This window comes from Schistocerca americana, chromosome 1 (genome assembly GCF_021461395.2).
Source record: "Schistocerca americana isolate TAMUIC-IGC-003095 chromosome 1, iqSchAmer2.1, whole genome shotgun sequence".
NCBI classification, from domain to species: Eukaryota; Metazoa; Arthropoda; class Insecta; order Orthoptera; family Acrididae; genus Schistocerca; species Schistocerca americana.
This window is the reverse complement of record NC_060119.1, coordinates 562,815,086-562,834,386: the sequence shown is the minus strand read 5'-3', so window position 1 is coordinate 562,834,386 and position 19,301 is coordinate 562,815,086. Positions and strand designations below refer to the sequence as shown.

Here is a 19,301-nt window from a genome sequence, read left to right as displayed (position 1 = left end):
CTGATGATGAAACATCCCTGCGAAGCTGTTCATGGGTGGCAGCACAACAGCTCCAATCGCCAGACTGACGTCCAAATTTGCACTCAGGGTGCGTGGGATAACCGAGAGTGTGCTCCTGCAACACGAAACCGTGAATTATAGGTCCACTGTGTACAGCACACAGACAGGTTGGTTGCACGTTCACAAACTTACCACCTCCTAACCAACACGGCCATCACTGGCACCAATGCACAAGCAGCTTCCAAGAGGAAACATGACAGAACCTCAGAACTACACACTGCCGTCCAATGAGGTCTCGCTACACACCACTTTAACACGCAAATGGCGGTGGTTTGGGGGCAGTGGTATGCACGCAACATGGCATCTAACTCGGAGCTGTCCTTGCAGTAACCGCCGTGCAACATTTCATTGTGTCACTGTGGTCACACTGTTCTTCAAATGGCTGCTACAGATGCAGCACGATGAGGCAAAGCAATACTCTCAACGCTGTGGTCTTCCCCGTCCGTAGTGCCAGGTGCCCGTCCGGACCCCTTACATTCAGTGACTAGACGTTTTTTTATTTATAGTTTAATCAGAAGGACAACCTGCCTTAAAAACATGTTTCAGTTTAATGCAAGATATCAGCAATCTGTGTTTTAGACATACTCTTATCGGGCACGTGCTTTGATGAAACAGTCTTATTCCAGAACGAAATTACAGCGCATGCGCACAAACAGCAACCAAATAAGACCAGTAAACTACCGTACGTCTAATAAATTACAGCAGACTGAGCGGCAGGTCTGTCAGCCGGAAGGCCATGAGCAGGATGGAAGCTGTCGGAACGAGAATAATCATGTATCTAAGTTAGTCCCGCGAAGACGAAACCAAGCGCTAATGGGTGGAAAGCTTTAAAAATTCTTCCTTATGACGCTACGCGTCACACGAGATACTCCGACAACCTCCAAGCGAAAACTCTTGATACCTGGAGTAACATTCGTCGTCAGGTAAGTGTACCTGCGTTCGATTGCGTCAGTTCTACCCGGACGCACTACAATAGTTTAACTGCTGTACTACAAACTACTGCCAGTGTTGCGGTAAGGCAAGCGCTGGGGGGAGGGAGGGGGAGAGAGAGGGGGGGGGAGAGAGAGAGAGAGAGAGAGAGAGAGAGAGAGAGAGAGAGAGAGAGAGAGAGAGAGAGAGAGAGAGAGAGTCTCCCGAAGCTATCAGTCTGTATTCTATTACGCTAACTACTTGTGACCTGAAAATGGAATGGGAAGACGCTAACGTCATGACAAATGACGCAAATGCGCTTAAGTCAGTTCCTTGTGAACGATCATAAGCAGAAAGTGGAATGAAGCTCTCTAAACCGACACTTTGGGAAATAATATTTAAGAAAGTCCACATTACTGCAAGAACAATTTCGTGTTCATACTTAAATATTTTCACCACAGATGTAACAGTTTGGGCATTTATTATTGTTGCATGCCACTGTTGAATTGTGGATCGGTTACTAGACACGCTAGATGAATTTTTAGCCATTGCGTGCATTGCTAATATTTTTGTAATTACCTGTGTCTTTCTCTTACTAATCCACAGTTGTAGCAAATACAAATTTCCTAACATGGTTTGAAGGTTTACTTCAAAGCACATTGGGTTACTACAGCTGTCACTTGAGAATAAAGGAACATAAAATATTTTGCAAGCTGGTGACACGGGACGAACTGTCTAAATTCCGGCGTGATTAAACCAGCTATAGTTTTACATATTCTGCTCCTCTCTTGATCGGCCAGTTATTGCTGGTCTACCGCCCATATCGATACCTAGACCGGAACGGCTGAACACTACTTATATCGGGAACACCTTTTTCACACGTGTTCCAAGAAGAAAAACACGATCTCCAAGCGAGGTGCAGCGAGCCAGGCACTATTGGAGGTGCTTGCAGGAGAACCTGTGGACCTGGATGACCTTCCTTACGAATGTCTTTGTAAGGGTTGTCGGCCTCGCTTCTATCCACGAAACAAGGTTGAAAAGCAACTCTCACTCCACTACTCTGATCCCTGTAGCACAGACTGTTAGGAACCACGGATACTATCACTGGACAGGAAGATAGAACTCCACTCGCAGCTTCAGGTTACTAACACACAGGTGTTTCACGAGACGACCTTTAAGACGGCAACGGTTCAAAAATATGACTGTCACAAAAATAAACACTTTTGTTTCCACGGAACGAGAACAGTTTTAGTTTTGTCTAACAGCGGCACGGTGCAACGTCACTGGAGGTTTATCATTGGACTTACCCACTCGTCTGCTAATCGCAACCCACATTAAAGTGCTATCGCCAGATAAGACTTCACACTATTTACAAAGCCAATGGTCAGATTAGTTCCCCCGACACAATGGGAAACTCGTTCGGCGAACATGTTACCCACGTCACCACTTTGAATCCTCATGAGGCCTATGACCAATACAGGGAAACCCAGCTCATCAAGTAAGTACCGCAAATAAAGGGAACACCGCAGTTAGGCGCGGTCTGTCAGGTTTTTGAAAATGTCGTTTGAGACTAAAGTACCACTTAAATCCAGCTGTTTTCGTGTTGCCCTTTGTGTACGCTCCGGAGGCTCGGAATCTAAGGTGACAGTTTTCACATATTTCCGAACTTTTTTGAACGAGAAGTCTAGAGAAAAACTTAACCGATCGTAGTTTTATTGTGACAGAGGGGTTCCTTTCTTCTGAGTGAGCAGTTACAGGCGGCGCTATTTGGACTAATTCTCGCTTGTCACGGTCGAGCAGACGACTAGGCGCAATTTGTCCTTTTCCTGTCTGAAGCGGATGGTTACATTTTTCCACCAATCGCGTAAAGTGTGTCTTAGTATAAATACAGAATGCAACCTGACTACTGGAGCCTGGTCCAACTAGGTTAGCTTGCAAACAAATTTACGTATGTTTAAAGCTTTCCCAGAACAAATTTACTTATGTCTGAACGGAAGACAGCGCTTTCCGAAAGAAAATTACTAACGACACAAGGAGTTGACGATTGAGTACTACGACCGTATTGTGCTCCTGAACACGACGGGCTGAAACGACACTATTTCGTGAGTGAAATGAATTACAGGAACTATCATTTGAAGATAACAGTGCGAATCTTTCAGTTATGCTTACAACCTTCATTATAATACATTTCAAGGACAATTTAAGATTGTACCACGGCACTCTAGCCAACATATTTGTGTATCACGATCTGTCGACTCAACCATTACACATTTCTGAGCCTGACTCGAACTTCCACTTTCGCCGACACTATCATGGGAACGGTATCAGATAACCTAATGCTGAAGTTGTCTGGTCGCGATAAACAGGAAAACTACAGATACCAAGATTACTCCTATTTGTATCTGATGTGATAAATAGCAGCTTGCTTTATATGTGGAAAAATTGAAGTTAACACAGATTAGCAGGACAAGAAATGTCATGTTCAAGAATACCTAATTAACGGTGTACTGGTTGACACCGTCACGACAAATATGTACGCGAAACGTTGCGGAGCGACATGAAACAAGTGCGTTAAGGTCGACTGTAGGGAAGGCGAATAATCGACTTCCATTTACTGGAGGAAATTAGGAAGGCGTACCTCTTTTGTAAAGAAGACCGCGTACAGAAGATATGAGCGACTCTTTCTCGCGTGTTTATGATTCCAGCTGGCTGGTTTAAAGAAAGACATCGTAGCAATACATATGCGGACTGTTACCGCTGCGTTCGATCAGCTCAGGAGTATTATGGAGATCGTTCGTCAACTGAAATGCGAATATCTAGAGGAGAAACTACTTTGTCAAACAACGTTGATAAAATATAGAGGACCAGCAATTTTGACAGGCTGGGAGAAATATAGGCAACTTAAGTATCACGTAAGGGCTGGGAAGACAACGAAAATCTTAGGGCTCTTCCAGTTCCCCCAGGGCCTGACTCCTTCACATTCTTCACTTGTCTGTCGCTTTACCACTGAGTCGACGAGTATGCCTGGTGGCAGTACCAATCGCCCAGTCGAATGGTCGGATCTCATGTTTTTCCTGAATGCATCTAGTCCGCTATATGGCATTAATGATCCATGTTTTAGCAGTGAATCTGAATCGCCGTCTCGCCGACCAAAGAGGCTGGCGATCCCTGTCAAGACTGTTTCAAAAACCGTACTCTGTTACCTGTAGACGCTTCCTGGTCAAACGTGACATTTGCCTCCAGCTACGGGCGAGCGAATTCCAGCTACAGGCGCTCATCTCCGAGTCGATGCGAACGACCGTTCAACAGATCCTACCATTATAGCATAGCACCGTAAACTAAGGCTGGGTTAAAATAATCGTGTTCATTGCCGCGCTGAACTCCCAGAGCAACGCTTTCTGGGCCTGGATTGCACTTTTAATATTAAAAGCGGAGGTAATGGAAGGCGGACTGGGGATGTTGGAGGTCGCGCAATGAGAAGCGCGGCGAGGGGGAGGCGAGGAGAGGCGAGGAGAGAGGCCCTTCCGAACACTACTCCGGGCGCTGAAAGGCCGAGAACAAAGGTCCGGCTGGGCTTACCTGTGAATCGTTGAGGCTCTCCAGGGCCTGCATCACGCTCTGCTCCGGCCGCTGCGCCTGCAACACAAGAAAAAAAAAAACACATCAGTGGCATAACATGGCTGAAGGCAAGTAATCAGTAATTTTTTTTACAAAGTATGATAAACAGTTGATTTTTCATTAAAATCTGCGAGCTACGAAGAACACACTACTCAAACAACGCGATGAACGTTGTAGAAAGTGTACCAGGCAGGCGATTAAAATTTGATCCATTTTATTCCACATATCTGCATCCACTAACGCGTCTCAGAATATTTTGGCGAACTCTATTTACAGGGATAATATTTCCTGAATATTTTAGTGTCCTAAGAAATGTATCTATTGAAACTTCCTGGCAGATTAAAACTGTGTGCCCGACCGAGATTCGAACTCGGGACCTTTGCCTTTCGCGGGCAAAGGTAGAGCAGTTGCCCGCGAAAGGCAAAGGTCCCGATTTAGAGTCTCGGTCGGGCGCACAGTTTTAATCTGCCAGGAAGTTTCATATCAGCGCACACTCCACTGCAGAGCGAAAATCTCATTCAGGAATGTATCTATTGTTCGTTTTAGAACAGGCTTTTGGTATATCGTCATGTGACTGTTTCGCTACTTGCTACAAGGTGTTTAAAAGTATTCCGTATCTTGAGAGGTGGTAGTGAAGACCAAAATGAGAATACTCCCAGTAAAAATGGGATCTTAAATGCATACCTTAAGAGCTATGAGGGCTTTTTCATCTTCGCTACCGTGAAGATTTCTTCCGTATGCCCTCTGCTATAACGAACGACCTACAGAATGCAGTAAACAAATGGAGACAATTCCTCTGTTATTGTCCATGCATAGAGCACACAGTAACCCTAATTACAGTTCTGCGTAACTGTAACGCATACAGTAGTTCTACAGAACGGGGCAAATGAAAGTGTTCCAGGGAACAGTTCCTTTGTACAAAGCAAAACTGTAGAGGAAAGGAAACAGCACTAAACTGACTACAGCAGTTGTTATTCTTATTTGTTTATTGCAGTCTATGTCGTTCGCAACAGCCAATAGTTCCACAGTAGTAAAGATGAATAAGCCCTCAGTCTCTACAACGCATTTCCGAAGATCTTTCGGAGCACTCTACATATTCCTTCATCTCCTTTGTCGATGAAAATTCGTTTATAAGAAGAAAGACTATGACAAAAAACCATTACAGATTTAAAGGGGATTAATTTCACATAAAGAACTGAACACACGGGTGGGGTAGTATCAATCTACCTGAGCAAAATAAATATCTTACGTGATAAGATTATGAATGACTTAACTATCTTTCTGTGTAACTCTTACTCCATTGAAACGTACCTTCAGAGAAATTTAACATTTTAATTTCGCTTATTAGGGCTGTATTAATCTTCGGGTATCGATTACAAAATACGTTTGCCTGGTCATCATCCGCAGGAATTGTTTTGCAAATACAAACGCCGTTTGATGCTGCCACTTCCTTTATTTTCCCCATAAGCGTTTCGCCCTTTTGTTCTAGCTGACTTCTTAGAACAAGAAAAAGGCGAAACGCTTATGAGACAAAATAAGTTAAGTGGCAGCAGGAAATGGCGGTTTTATTTACGAAACAAGTATTAATGAAACCCTATTTTATAATGTTAAGTAATTTCGTTCTCTTCCACTTAACATCCACATCTTTTACTTACTCACTGACTCATCACAGACACTCATCTCAACAGGAACCATTGAGTATGATTCACATTAAAGCTGTTTTTCCTGCTGCTTTAGGGCCCGAAACAGCTGCCGCAAGTGCTCGTGTCATCTTTAAATGGCCCATTATTGCATGAAGTTAAAATCGGGTAACACTCAGGGCGTAATCGACTGGAGAAGAGAGATCTCAAAATTATCGCTGACCCTTTGAGGATGATGCTCAAACGGTTGAAAATTAAATTTCCTCCTCCATATTACTAGACGAATAGAAAGTAAAACGCTATCTACAGCTCGTGCTGTATGTGCTAAAATATGTTTTAGACGGTAAACTTAACTACTTTAAGGTAACTCAACATTGGAACAATGCACTCTCACCATTTGATCACCATAAACGGTGATTTTTAAAAAATGCCCACAACACTGATTACACATGTCACCCTGTCACCAATTAAGACCGGCATGGCTAGTTTCAGCAGTGTGTTGCCAGGTTCAGGTTCTTACGTAAGAAGTTTATATTTAATTCACAGTAGCCAGACACACACTAGAGGTAAGAGGGAAACTCACTGCAACGAGAACCACGCAGGTTGCGTCACGTTATATAATGTCGCCCATAAGGATAATTGTAAATCGCTATAAAGAACTCTTATCGGCAGCAAGCTGCTGAAACCTACCGCGCCAACAAGTCACAGTTACGAACATCTTACGCTGAACGTTTAGTATATAGCCGTTTATGAGAATTTCACTACATAAGATACAGCCCTATTTTCAAATGGAAAGGAATATTTTTTACCAAAGCGAAAGCAGCGCTCACATTAGCTCTTCCCGGTTTCAGCGTTAAAAACAATTCTGAGAACCTGCATGCTCATCACTCAAACCACGAAACTTTTCTTTCAGTACATGTTACAAAACGAACATTCACTTCTGAAGAAACACTATTTAGCACGGAACTAGCGCTACATGATGCGATGAATGAATGCCGTTTTTCGGTGTATAATCCTTGTTTGAAGAAACTATGAAGATTTGTTTTCCTTTGCTGTTGACTACTGGTGTCACGATAATTTAAAATTTTCAACATGTTAATTTTTTGGCGCATCTGTGATTGTTGCGCTCTGTGCTAATTAGTATGTTTAAAGATTTGTACTTTTATGATTTGCTGCTCACGAGATCAGTCACTTCCGTGCATCCAAAACGTGACACCTAAAACTTATTTTGCTATTTTATGTACATGTGTTATTCAGCGTTGCCGAAAGACGTTCGCCCCACAACACTTTATACCGAGAGTAAGGTGAACACTCGGATGTTAAATGAAATCTTGCTGTCACAGTGTTTTTTTTTAAGGAGTGCAGCTTCTGTCGTTATAAACAAAAATCTCAGCACCCAAGAAGGAATTGTGCGACATGAACGAAAGTTGGTACACCATCCCTACTTCTGAAACATAATTTCTACTAAAATTTCGCGCAAGTCGCATAAGAGTGAAGTTAGTTGGGTCGGTATGACAATGCAAATCAGGTTTGTTTAAAATACATGCTATAACGGTCGTGAGCGTTAGTTGCCTTTGATATTGCATGTGGCGAGTTTCTGTTAATCATGAACGTTTTCGAGGCGACAAAGAGGTCATCATGAACAGCTCACCGAGTCCGAACGAAGTTGAGTAATAAAGCTACGAAAAGCTGAATAAGTGTTTATCCTGCAACGCTGCAGACAGACTTTGCAGGAATATAGCGGCCGTACAGGATTGCTGGCAGCCGTGATCAAGAGAATGAACGGTCGCAAGAAGACTGACAGCTACGTGGACTGTTATGAATCTTACTTCCAGGGCAGCTCCGAGCAAGAGCTCACTGTTGTCTTGTTTTTATGAAAGCTGGTTCTGTCTTTGTGCCAGTGATGGCCGTGTTTTGGTTAGGAGGCGGCCAGCTGGGGGCCTGCAACCAATCTGCCTGCTTGCTAGACACACTGGACCTACACCTCGAGTTATGGTCTGGTGTGAGATTTCGTATGAAAGGAGCACACTCTTGGTTATCCCACGCACCGTGACTGCAAATCTGTGAGTCAATCTAATGATTCGACCTGTTGTGCTGCCATTCACGAACAGCATTCCAAAGGCTGTTTTCCAACAGCATAACGCTTCCTCAAACTACAGCGTTGCAACCCAACATGTACAGCGTTGCAACCCAACATGTACAGCGTTGCAACCCAACATGTACAGCGTTGCAACCCAACATGTACAGCGTTGCAACCCAACATGTACAGCGTTGCAACCCAACATGTACAGCGTTGCAACCCAACACGTACAGCGTTGCAACCCAACACGTACAGCGTTGCAACCCAACACGTACAGCGTTGCAACCCAACACGTACAGCGTTGCAACCCAACACGTACAGCGTTGCAACCCAACACGTACAGCGTTGCAACCCAACACGTACAGCGTTGCAACCCAACACGTACAGCGTTGCAACCCAACACGTACAGCGTTGCAACCCAACACGTACAGCGTTGCAACCCAACACGTACAGCGTTGCAACCCAACACGTACAGCGTTGCAACCCAACACGTACAGCGTTGCAACCCAACACGTACAGCGTTGCAACCCAACACGTACAGCGTTGCAACCCAACACGTACAGCGTTGCAACCCAACACGTACAGCGTTGCAACCCAACACGTACAGCGTTGCAACCCAACACGTACAGCGTTGCAACCCAACACGTACAGCGTTGCAACCCAACACGTACAGCGTTGCAACCCAACACGTACAGCGTTGCAACCCAACACGTACAGCGTTGCAACCCAACACGTACAGCGTTGCAACCCAACACGTACAGCGTTGCAACCCAACACGTACAGCGTTGCAACCCAACACGTACAGCGTTGCAACCCAACACGTACAGCGTTGCAACCCAACACGTACAGCGTTGCAACCCAACACGTACAGCGTTGCAACCCAACACGTACAGCGTTGCAACCCAACACGTACAGCGTTGCAACCCAACACGTACAGCGTTGCAACCCAACACGTACAGCGTTGCAACCCAACACGTACAGCGTTGCAACCCAACACGTACAGCGTTGCAACCCAACACGTACAGCGTTGCAACCCAACACGTACAGCGTTGCAACCCAACACGTACAGCGTTGCAACCCAACACGTACAGCGTTGCAACCCAACACGTACAGCGTTGCAACCCAACACGTACAGCGTTGCAACCCAACACGTACAGCGTTGCAACCCAACACGTACAGCGTTGCAACCCAACACGTACAGCGTTGCAACCCAACACGTACAGCGTTGCAACCCAACACGTACAGCGTTGCAACCCAACACGTACAGCGTTGCAACCCAACACGTACAGCGTTGCAACCCAACACGTACAGCGTTGCAACCCAACACGTACAGCGTTGCAACCCAACACGTACAGCGTTGCAACCCAACACGTACAGCGTTGCAACCCAACACGTACAGCGTTGCAACCCAACACGTACAGCGTTGCAACCCAACACGTACAGCGTTGCAACCCAACACGTACAGCGTTGCAACCCAACACGTACAGCGTTGCAACCCAACACGTACAGCGTTGCAACCCAACACGTACAGCGTTGCAACCCAACACGTACAGCGTTGCAACCCAACACGTACAGCGTTGCAACCCAACACGTACAGCGTTGCAACCCAACACGTACAGCGTTGCAACCCAACACGTACAGCGTTGCAACCCAACACGTACAGCGTTGCAACCCAACACGTACAGCGTTGCAACCCAACACGTACAGCGTTGCAACCCAACACGTACAGCGTTGCAACCCAACACGTACAGCGTTGCAACCCAACACGTACAGCGTTGCAACCCAACACGTACAGCGTTGCAACCCAACACGTACAGCGTTGCAACCCAACACGTACAGCGTTGCAACCCAACACGTACAGCGTTGCAACCCAACACGTACAGCGTTGCAACCCAACACGTACAGCGTTGCAACCCAACACGTACAGCGTTGCAACCCAACACGTACAGCGTTGCAACCCAACACGTACAGCGTTGCAACCCAACATGTACAGCGTTGCAACCCAACATGTACAGCGTTGCAACCCAACATGTACAGCGTTGCAACCCAACATGTACAGCGTTGCAACCCAACATGTACAGCGTTGCAACCCAACATGTACAGCGTTGCAACCCAACATGTACAGCGTTGCAACCCAACATGTACAGCGTTGCAACCCAACATGTACAGCGTTGCAACCCAACATGTACAGCGTTGCAACCCAACATGTACAGCGTTGCAACCCAACATGTACAGCGTTGCAACCCAACATGTACAGCGTTGCAACCCAACATGTACAGCGTTGCAACCCAACATGTACAGCGTTGCAACCCAACATGTACAGCGTTGCAACCCAACATGTACAGCGTTGCAACCCAACATGTACAGCGTTGCAACCCAACATGTACAGCGTTGCAACCCAACATGTACAGCGTTGCAACCCAACATGTACAGCGTTGCAACCCAACATGTACAGCGTTGCAACCCAACATGTACAGCGTTGCAACCCAACATGTACAGCGTTGCAACCCAACATGTACAGCGTTGCAACCCAACATGTACAGCGTTGCAACCCAACATGTACAGCGTTGCAACCCAACATGTACAGCGTTGCAACCCAACATGTACAGCGTTGCAACCCAACATGTACAGCGTTGCAACCCAACATGTACAGCGTTGCAACCCAACATGTACAGCGTTGCAACCCAACATGTACAGCGTTGCAACCCAACATGTACAGCGTTGCAACCCAACATGTACAGCGTTGCAACCCAACATGTACAGCGTTGCAACCCAACATGTACAGCGTTGCAACCCAACATGTACAGCGTTGCAACCCAACATGTACAGCGTTGCAACCCAACATGTACAGCGTTGCAACCCAACATGTACAGCGTTGCAACCCAACATGTACAGCGTTGCAACCCAACATGTACAGCGTTGCAACCCAACATGTACAGCGTTGCAACCCAACATGTACAGCGTTGCAACCCAACATGTACAGCGTTGCAACCCAACATGTACAGCGTTGCAACCCAACATGTACAGCGTTGCAACCCAACATGTACAGCGTTGCAACCCAACATGTACAGCGTTGCAACCCAACATGTACAGCGTTGCAACCCAACATGTACAGCGTTGCAACCCAACATGTACAGCGTTGCAACCCAACATGTACAGCGTTGCAACCCAACATGTACAGCGTTGCAACCCAACATGTACAGCGTTGCAACCCAACATGTACAGCGTTGCAACCCAACATGTACAGCGTTGCAACCCAACATGTACAGCGTTGCAACCCAACATGTACAGCGTTGCAACCCAACATGTACAGCGTTGCAACCCAACATGTACAGCGTTGCAACCCAACATGTACAGCGTTGCAACCCAACATGTACAGCGTTGCAACCCAACATGTACAGCGTTGCAACCCAACATGTACAGCGTTGCAACCCAACATGTACAGCGTTGCAACCCAACATGTACAGCGTTGCAACCCAACATGTACAGCGTTGCAACCCAACATGTACAGCGTTGCAACCCAACATGTACAGCGTTGCAACCCAACATGTACAGCGTTGCAACCCAACATGTACAGCGTTGCAACCCAACATGTACAGCGTTGCAACCCAACATGTACAGCGTTGCAACCCAACATGTACAGCGTTGCAACCCAACATGTACAGCGTTGCAACCCAACATGTACAGCGTTGCAACCCAACATGTACAGCGTTGCAACCCAACATGTACAGCGTTGCAACCCAACATGTACAGCGTTGCAACCCAACATGTACAGCGTTGCAACCCAACATGTACAGCGTTGCAACCCAACATGTACAGCGTTGCAACCCAACATGTACAGCGTTGCAACCCAACATGTACAGCGTTGCAACCCAACATGTACAGCGTTGCAACCCAACATGTACAGCGTTGCAACCCAACATGTACAGCGTTGCAACCCAACATGTACAGCGTTGCAACCCAACATGTACAGCGTTGCAACCCAACATGTACAGCGTTGCAACCCAACATGTACAGCGTTGCAACCCAACATGTACAGCGTTGCAACCCAACATGTACAGCGTTGCAACCCAACATGTACAGCGTTGCAACCCAACATGTACAGCGTTGCAACCCAACATGTACAGCGTTGCAACCCAACATGTACAGCGTTGCAACCCAACATGTACAGCGTTGCAACCCAACATGTACAGCGTTGCAACCCAACATGTACAGCGTTGCAACCCAACATGTACAGCGTTGCAACCCAACATGTACAGCGTTGCAACCCAACATGTACAGCGTTGCAACCCAACATGTACAGCGTTGCAACCCAACATGTACAGCGTTGCAACCCAACATGTACAGCGTTGCAACCCAACATGTACAGCGTTGCAACCCAACATGTACAGCGTTGCAACCCAACATGTACAGCGTTGCAACCCAACATGTACAGCGTTGCAACCCAACATGTACAGCGTTGCAACCCAACATGTACAGCGTTGCAACCCAACATGTACAGCGTTGCAACCCAACATGTACAGCGTTGCAACCCAACATGTACAGCGTTGCAACCCAACATGTACAGCGTTGCAACCCAACATGTACAGCGTTGCAACCCAACATGTACAGCGTTGCAACCCAACATGTACAGCGTTGCAACCCAACATGTACAGCGTTGCAACCCAACATGTACAGCGTTGCAACCCAACATGTACAGCGTTGCAACCCAACATGTACAGCGTTGCAACCCAACATGTACAGCGTTGCAACCCAACATGTACAGCGTTGCAACCCAACATGTACAGCGTTGCAACCCAACATGTACAGCGTTGCAACCCAACATGTACAGCGTTGCAACCCAACATGTACAGCGTTGCAACCCAACATGTACAGCGTTGCAACCCAACATGTACAGCGTTGCAACCCAACATGTACAGCGTTGCAACCCAACATGTACAGCGTTGCAACCCAACATGTACAGCGTTGCAACCCAACATGTACAGCGTTGCAACCCAACATGTACAGCGTTGCAACCCAACATGTACAGCGTTGCAACCCAACATGTACAGCGTTGCAACCCAACATGTACAGCGTTGCAACCCAACATGTACAGCGTTGCAACCCAACATGTACAGCGTTGCAACCCAACATGTACAGCGTTGCAACCCAACATGTACAGCGTTGCAACCCAACATGTACAGCGTTGCAACCCAACATGTACAGCGTTGCAACCCAACATGTACAGCGTTGCAACCCAACATGTACAGCGTTGCAACCCAACATGTACAGCGTTGCAACCCAACATGTACAGCGTTGCAACCCAACATGTACAGCGTTGCAACCCAACATGTACAGCGTTGCAACCCAACATGTACAGCGTTGCAACCCAACATGTACAGCGTTGCAACCCAACATGTACAGCGTTGCAACCCAACATGTACAGCGTTGCAACCCAACATGTACAGCGTTGCAACCCAACATGTACAGCGTTGCAACCCAACATGTACAGTGTTGACATGTTGCCTTGGCTTGCTCGATCACCGGATCGTTCTCCAATCTAGCACATTTGGGACATAATCGGAACACTCTTGTGTCATCCAGAAACAGCACTGACCGTTCCCGTATTGACTGACCAAGTGCCACAGGATGTGAACTCTATCCCACACACTGACATCCGGTACCTGCATACAAGTGCATGCACGTCTGCATGCTTGCGATCAGCTTTCTGGCGGTTACATCGGTTATTAATCTACTAGCATTGGTGGATCTCATGCTTACATTAACCTGTGATCTTGCGGTTACCTACACTGAAGTATTCCTGAAATGAAATTACTGCACAATTTTTGGTCTATGATTTCTGTTTTCGTCAGCGTGTATTTGATGTTTCCCTGCCCCGTTCTGAACCCAGAAGTGGTATGTTAGTATAAATGGGACACCTGATTTCACTATTGATGCAATATATATGTCCACATAATTCTGACTTAATGATTAGTGAAGTTATGGGTGCGTAAAGAAGACATTTCTTAACCTTAGAGTCCAAAGCAGACACCAAACGTCACTAAAACCGCTTGGCGTTAGAATCTAGGGTGGCTCATGCAGTGAAACTGCTGAATGTCTTCGTCCAGTGCAACCAAATTAGATTCAAACACATGAACTTAATTACCTTTAAAGTGTAGTGAACTAGATTTGTAAGTTACATTGGTTAATAAGTTGCTAGCGTGTTTCTTCTTAAATTGAAGGAAATATTTAATTTCACGAATCACAGGAATCTTACTTTGCAGTAAATAAAACCATTTAATTACAGAATCCATTTTCTGTTTATACTGGTGGTTGTAATGCAAAGTTATAATTATGATATATTTATCTTTGTTAAAAACTGTAAAATGAAGAATGTAAGTATCTAGAATGAAACTGAGTACAGTAAAAATTTATTTGTGAGAGAGAGGCTTAGCTGAAGTTATTCAATTATATTATGAATAAAATACTTATAAACGATTTTCATAAAATGGGTTCCTCTAAGAAGCGTCAGTTTGGTACAGACACTGCGAAAATCTTACATTTGGTAGCAGGATTTTAGAGAATGCTGCCTGCCTCCTCTCTCATTTGAAATTTTGAGGTTATAAAGTTTCGCTAAAGGCTGTGCTAACTACTTGTTTCAAATAAAGCTGCTATTTCAATTGATATATCGTGAGCTGTATCTCAGTACTAGCTTTTTCATGCTCAGGATAGCATGAACTACTACTTTCTTTGAGAAAACTTTTGTGTTTATCACATTCCATACTTCGTATATGAGCACTTGGGCCGATTCGACTAAAGGAAACAAACTTATCAGAATTCCATAGATTGTCGTCCCAAGACTGCGCGTTCGGGTGATTAGGTCGGGTGCATTGTCACCGCGCACGCAGTGGTGTACTGATTTGAGAAAATCGTGGCCAATGTCCGTCGTCGGTGAAATTCACCGAGATCTGTAGCACTGTGACTGCAGCCTAAAACGTTGGTTGTTCAGATCACGCGCGTTCACTATGCGATCCGAATGGGGCTTGTCAGCGCCACTACGCCGCTAACACGGCGCGCCCGCGTCACCAGACGCAGTGACGTCGGCGCGATAAGATGCGGCAGTGGCCGCAGGAGAGAGAGAGAGAGAGAGAGAGAGAGAGAGAGAGAGAGAGAGAGAGAGAGAGAGAGGAGGGGGGGGGGGGCGGGTGGCGGCGCACATCCGCCGCTTGCCCCATGCTCGCTGCCCGCTTTCCAGCTTATGTAAGGTGAAAACGAACGCACACCCGCCGCCTCATCTACCCTCTGCCATTCGCTCACCTCTAGCGTTTGGGCAAGCACCCTGGGAAACGCGCACCAATGCTTTTACTGCCAACCATCTTACATTCGCTAGCTCAGCATTAAGATTTCACAGACATTAGTGCAGTCGGCTCACCAACTCCCCGCATACTAGAAATTACCATCCAACTGGAAAGTTAAGAGATAATTCTGAAACTAGGGCAGCCACAACTGAAGTAGTTACACATAACTGTGACAAAAATCACATAGTGTAAGAAGTGTTTACATAAAGGTGTTACGCTATTAAAATATAGACCTAAATGAGAACTCCAATTGTCCGCTGTAGCCGTATTTAAATCGATTGAAGACTCACTAACCGATTTCTCAACTTTAAAGTTGCATAGTCTGGTTTACATAAATGCTATGTCATACGGTATAGGGATTTACACCATGTTTGAGAGCAACAGTTGACACGGCTGGGCAAAGTTCTTAGCCTTCCTCAATGGACAAAATTCATCAATGATGAGGGTTTACTAAGGGCATCTGTTGCATTACAGACTCTCACAGGAACATTTTAACCGGTAAAGTGACGACAGTTTGTGATTTTAAAACAGACTTGATATTCATAATTGATAATGGTTTTTATCAATGAGGAAGGCTGAGAACTTTACCTAGTCACGCCAACTGTTACTCTGCGGCATTCTGTAAGAACTCGTTACAGCATGACGTACTTTTATATGAGAAGATCCAACTTTTAATAAGTTTCGTAACCGGTTGTTTTGAGTTGGAATCGGCTTGAAAAAATAAAATACACACAGCAAAATACATACACAACTGAAAAACATCAAGCGCAACAAAAAAAATAGTTGCCAACACTACACACACCTGTTGATCACCATATGGAAAGTGGAACATGCGATGTTCTGGAATGGAACTCAAACCTGGAATCTTTCCCTTTCGCTGGCAAATTCTCTACGGACTCCGTTATCGATGCGTGACTCACTGCTAACTCCATGGAAGTTCATGTGGATACGTTACGGGACTAGCACTACTGGGAGATACGATGTCTCAGAAATGGCTTTGTGACAGCCTAAAGATTGTTTCTAGAAAGATTTGCGTACAATCCGCGGCAGATTAATTCAGCCCGTTACGCCACATTTCTTTCTACACCGACGTACAACGCTCACTGTTTCATAACAGTTGTTCGAAAACAGCAGTATTTCCAGATTATGTTGCGTTCATTGAATATCTTCTTCATGTGATGCGAACGTCACTGTACAGCGGTTGGTGGACATACCGTATATCTTGTCAATACTACATTTTCTGTAAGATTGCACTCGCGTACTGAGAAAGGCAGAAATAATAGTCTACATGGCTCTACGCTACTGCATCATCTCGCACAATGTGAGTGCTTTGCCTAACCCAAGTGCACACAAGTTTCTGAAAGTGACTTCTCAACCGAAACTGACCAATACTGGAAACAAGGAATATTTTGAAGTACGTAATGATGTGGCAATATGTTTTATGGGGTTATGGGGCTAAAAAGCGAGGTCAACAGTTCCGCAATTCAAAAATTACTTGCTTAAGATGGAGATGTCCACTATTAGTGGGCGGATCCAGTCAGAGTGAGAAACTATAAAGCGAGGAGGCTAAAACACAGAACGCATAAAAGGGTAGGCCAAATCTAAAAACTGGAAAAACAGGGGGATAAAGGAGCGTCTTTGCAATGGGGAATGGTCTTCGGGTCCCAGAATCGGAACACTGGAAAAGTGTCGCCAACCACAACCATCCTGCCCCTGCTCCAGGAGCGAAGTAGAACATTATAACTTAAAATTAAACCACTCACGTCGAAAAATTCAGACAATTTCTACTGCCTTGACTTTTTGGTAAAGCCGTAACCGACGGAACCTTTTGTCGTTTCCTGGTCACCCCGTTTGTGCTAGCTGTGTTTCGCTTTTTAGAAACAAGTTACCACTTGCAAGGAAAAAGGGTTCTATGCCGGTGACAGACAGGCTGTCGTTTCCCTAATTATTCTAAATGGTGGTCGGAACGGCTGGCGGTTTCCAGTCTGTTGCAGAGAGAGCGTTAAGTCCTGCCATAAGGCAGCACCTTACAGAATCTCTAATCGGGAGCAGGAAATGGCCAATGAGGATGCCTACATTGTGCTCCTGATTCTGCTTGAAGCTGTGTCGAGTTCGCTAAGGGTAGATGTCAGCCGGCAGCAGTTATGGGGTTGAAGTAGAAGTCGTGAGCCATCTGGGTGCGGAATTAATTTGAACGCAATCCATCATTTCGGAATTGTGGAGCTGGTAATCCATCGTGCTCAAGTGATTACTTTTCCGGCAAGGAAAGCTTACAAAACATTCAGAAGTGCGCTCCCGGGCGCGGGCGTCATGCCTCTGCTCTGGCACATTCCTGTTTCTCGACTAGTGTAAAATAGTGACTTGTTCGCTAAAAGTGGGACCTGAGAACTGAGCGTGGAGGCATTAGCTAGATGGAGGTGGTGTTGGCTTCAAGTGGCGCACTTAGTCGGGTATGAATTGATACCAATAAATTTCATTTGCTACCGTGAAAATCTCCGCGTGGTGGTTGAATGAGCGTTTCACGTGTTCTAATTCAACTGCGTGGGTTTCGTTACGTTAATTATTGACGGCAACTGCTGATAGGCGGCTGAATGTTGTGTACTTGATTGTGAAGTATCCTTGTCAAACTTTACTAGATATGTGAAATATTTGACCTTTATGATGCCCTTTGACACGTTTTGCAGAAATTTCGATAGATACAATATTTAACAAGATGGCGGACATTGTGTTCCTGATTTGCCGCGCATGTCTGGCCAAAGTTATGGTTTACCTCACTATCTCGCATTTCCATAACAAGCGAAACTGCGAGCATGGATAAAGGCAGAATAGTACTGGCAGTTACCAGATAGGTAAACGCTCTTGAGTCCTTCCCAGCCTTGTACTACGCAGGCAGAGTTATTTCTTAAACACACGGGACAGCAGAAAAGAGAGAGTCCAATAACACTTTTTGAAACAGACTAAGTGTGTGTTCCACGTTGTGGTATTTTCATATACTGTCAGTAGAAGATCAAGAGCAGAAATTTTCGCATACTCTAATTCTTGAAAGTGAGAGCAAAGTAACTCGGTTATTAAAAGTTTAACTATCCATTTGGAGAAAGTTTATGTACTCTTTAGTTTCCGAATGTAATATTTCCTTTAGCATATTTTCCTTAGTACATTTCTCAAACTGAACTATTTCCTAGAACAGGGTCTTTTTCTTTTGTACACACAGCCAAAGTGAATGCATAAAATGCTTAGTCTGCCTTGGCAGTTATTCCCATTGGTGTCAAAATACTCAGAAGACCATATGCTTCTTGTGAGGTGAAACTGAAAAATTTGTTGGTACATGTGGGGCCTTGTTTCACAAAACTGCGGATACAGATAAGCGGATTTGACGAGCAAGCTTGATCGCGAACTGGCTCATGTAGTTGTGAACGTGTTACAGTACAGCGGTTAGATCTCTCCATCTTTCATGGTAGTAGTTTGATACCTACAGGACGTTTATTAGCCTTTGGGCTTGGGTGTAGTCTGACCCTGTCTCTCACGCAAAGTGATGCTGGCGCCCTTTTTTACACTGATTTGTTGAAATCATGGTGCAGACAACCCAAGTCAGCCAATAAACGTTTTCAATTAAACCCGCTGAGCAGTACGCCTCGTGGTTTGTCTCACGCGACGGAC

General features: G+C 45.5%; 1 protein-coding gene across 1 annotated transcript in view; it reads right to left on the bottom strand.

Moving 5' to 3' along the window:
• The window catches only part of LOC124606427 (midnolin homolog), a 248,025-nt gene that overhangs the window by 121,309 nt on the left and 107,415 nt on the right, over positions 1 to 19,301 (bottom strand). Inside the window, exon 3 of the mRNA XM_047138412.1 lies at positions 4,549 to 4,605. Within this exon, the coding sequence (XP_046994368.1) occupies positions 4,549 to 4,605 (57 nt within the window). The remainder of the gene's footprint in view (positions 1 to 4,548; positions 4,606 to 19,301) is intronic.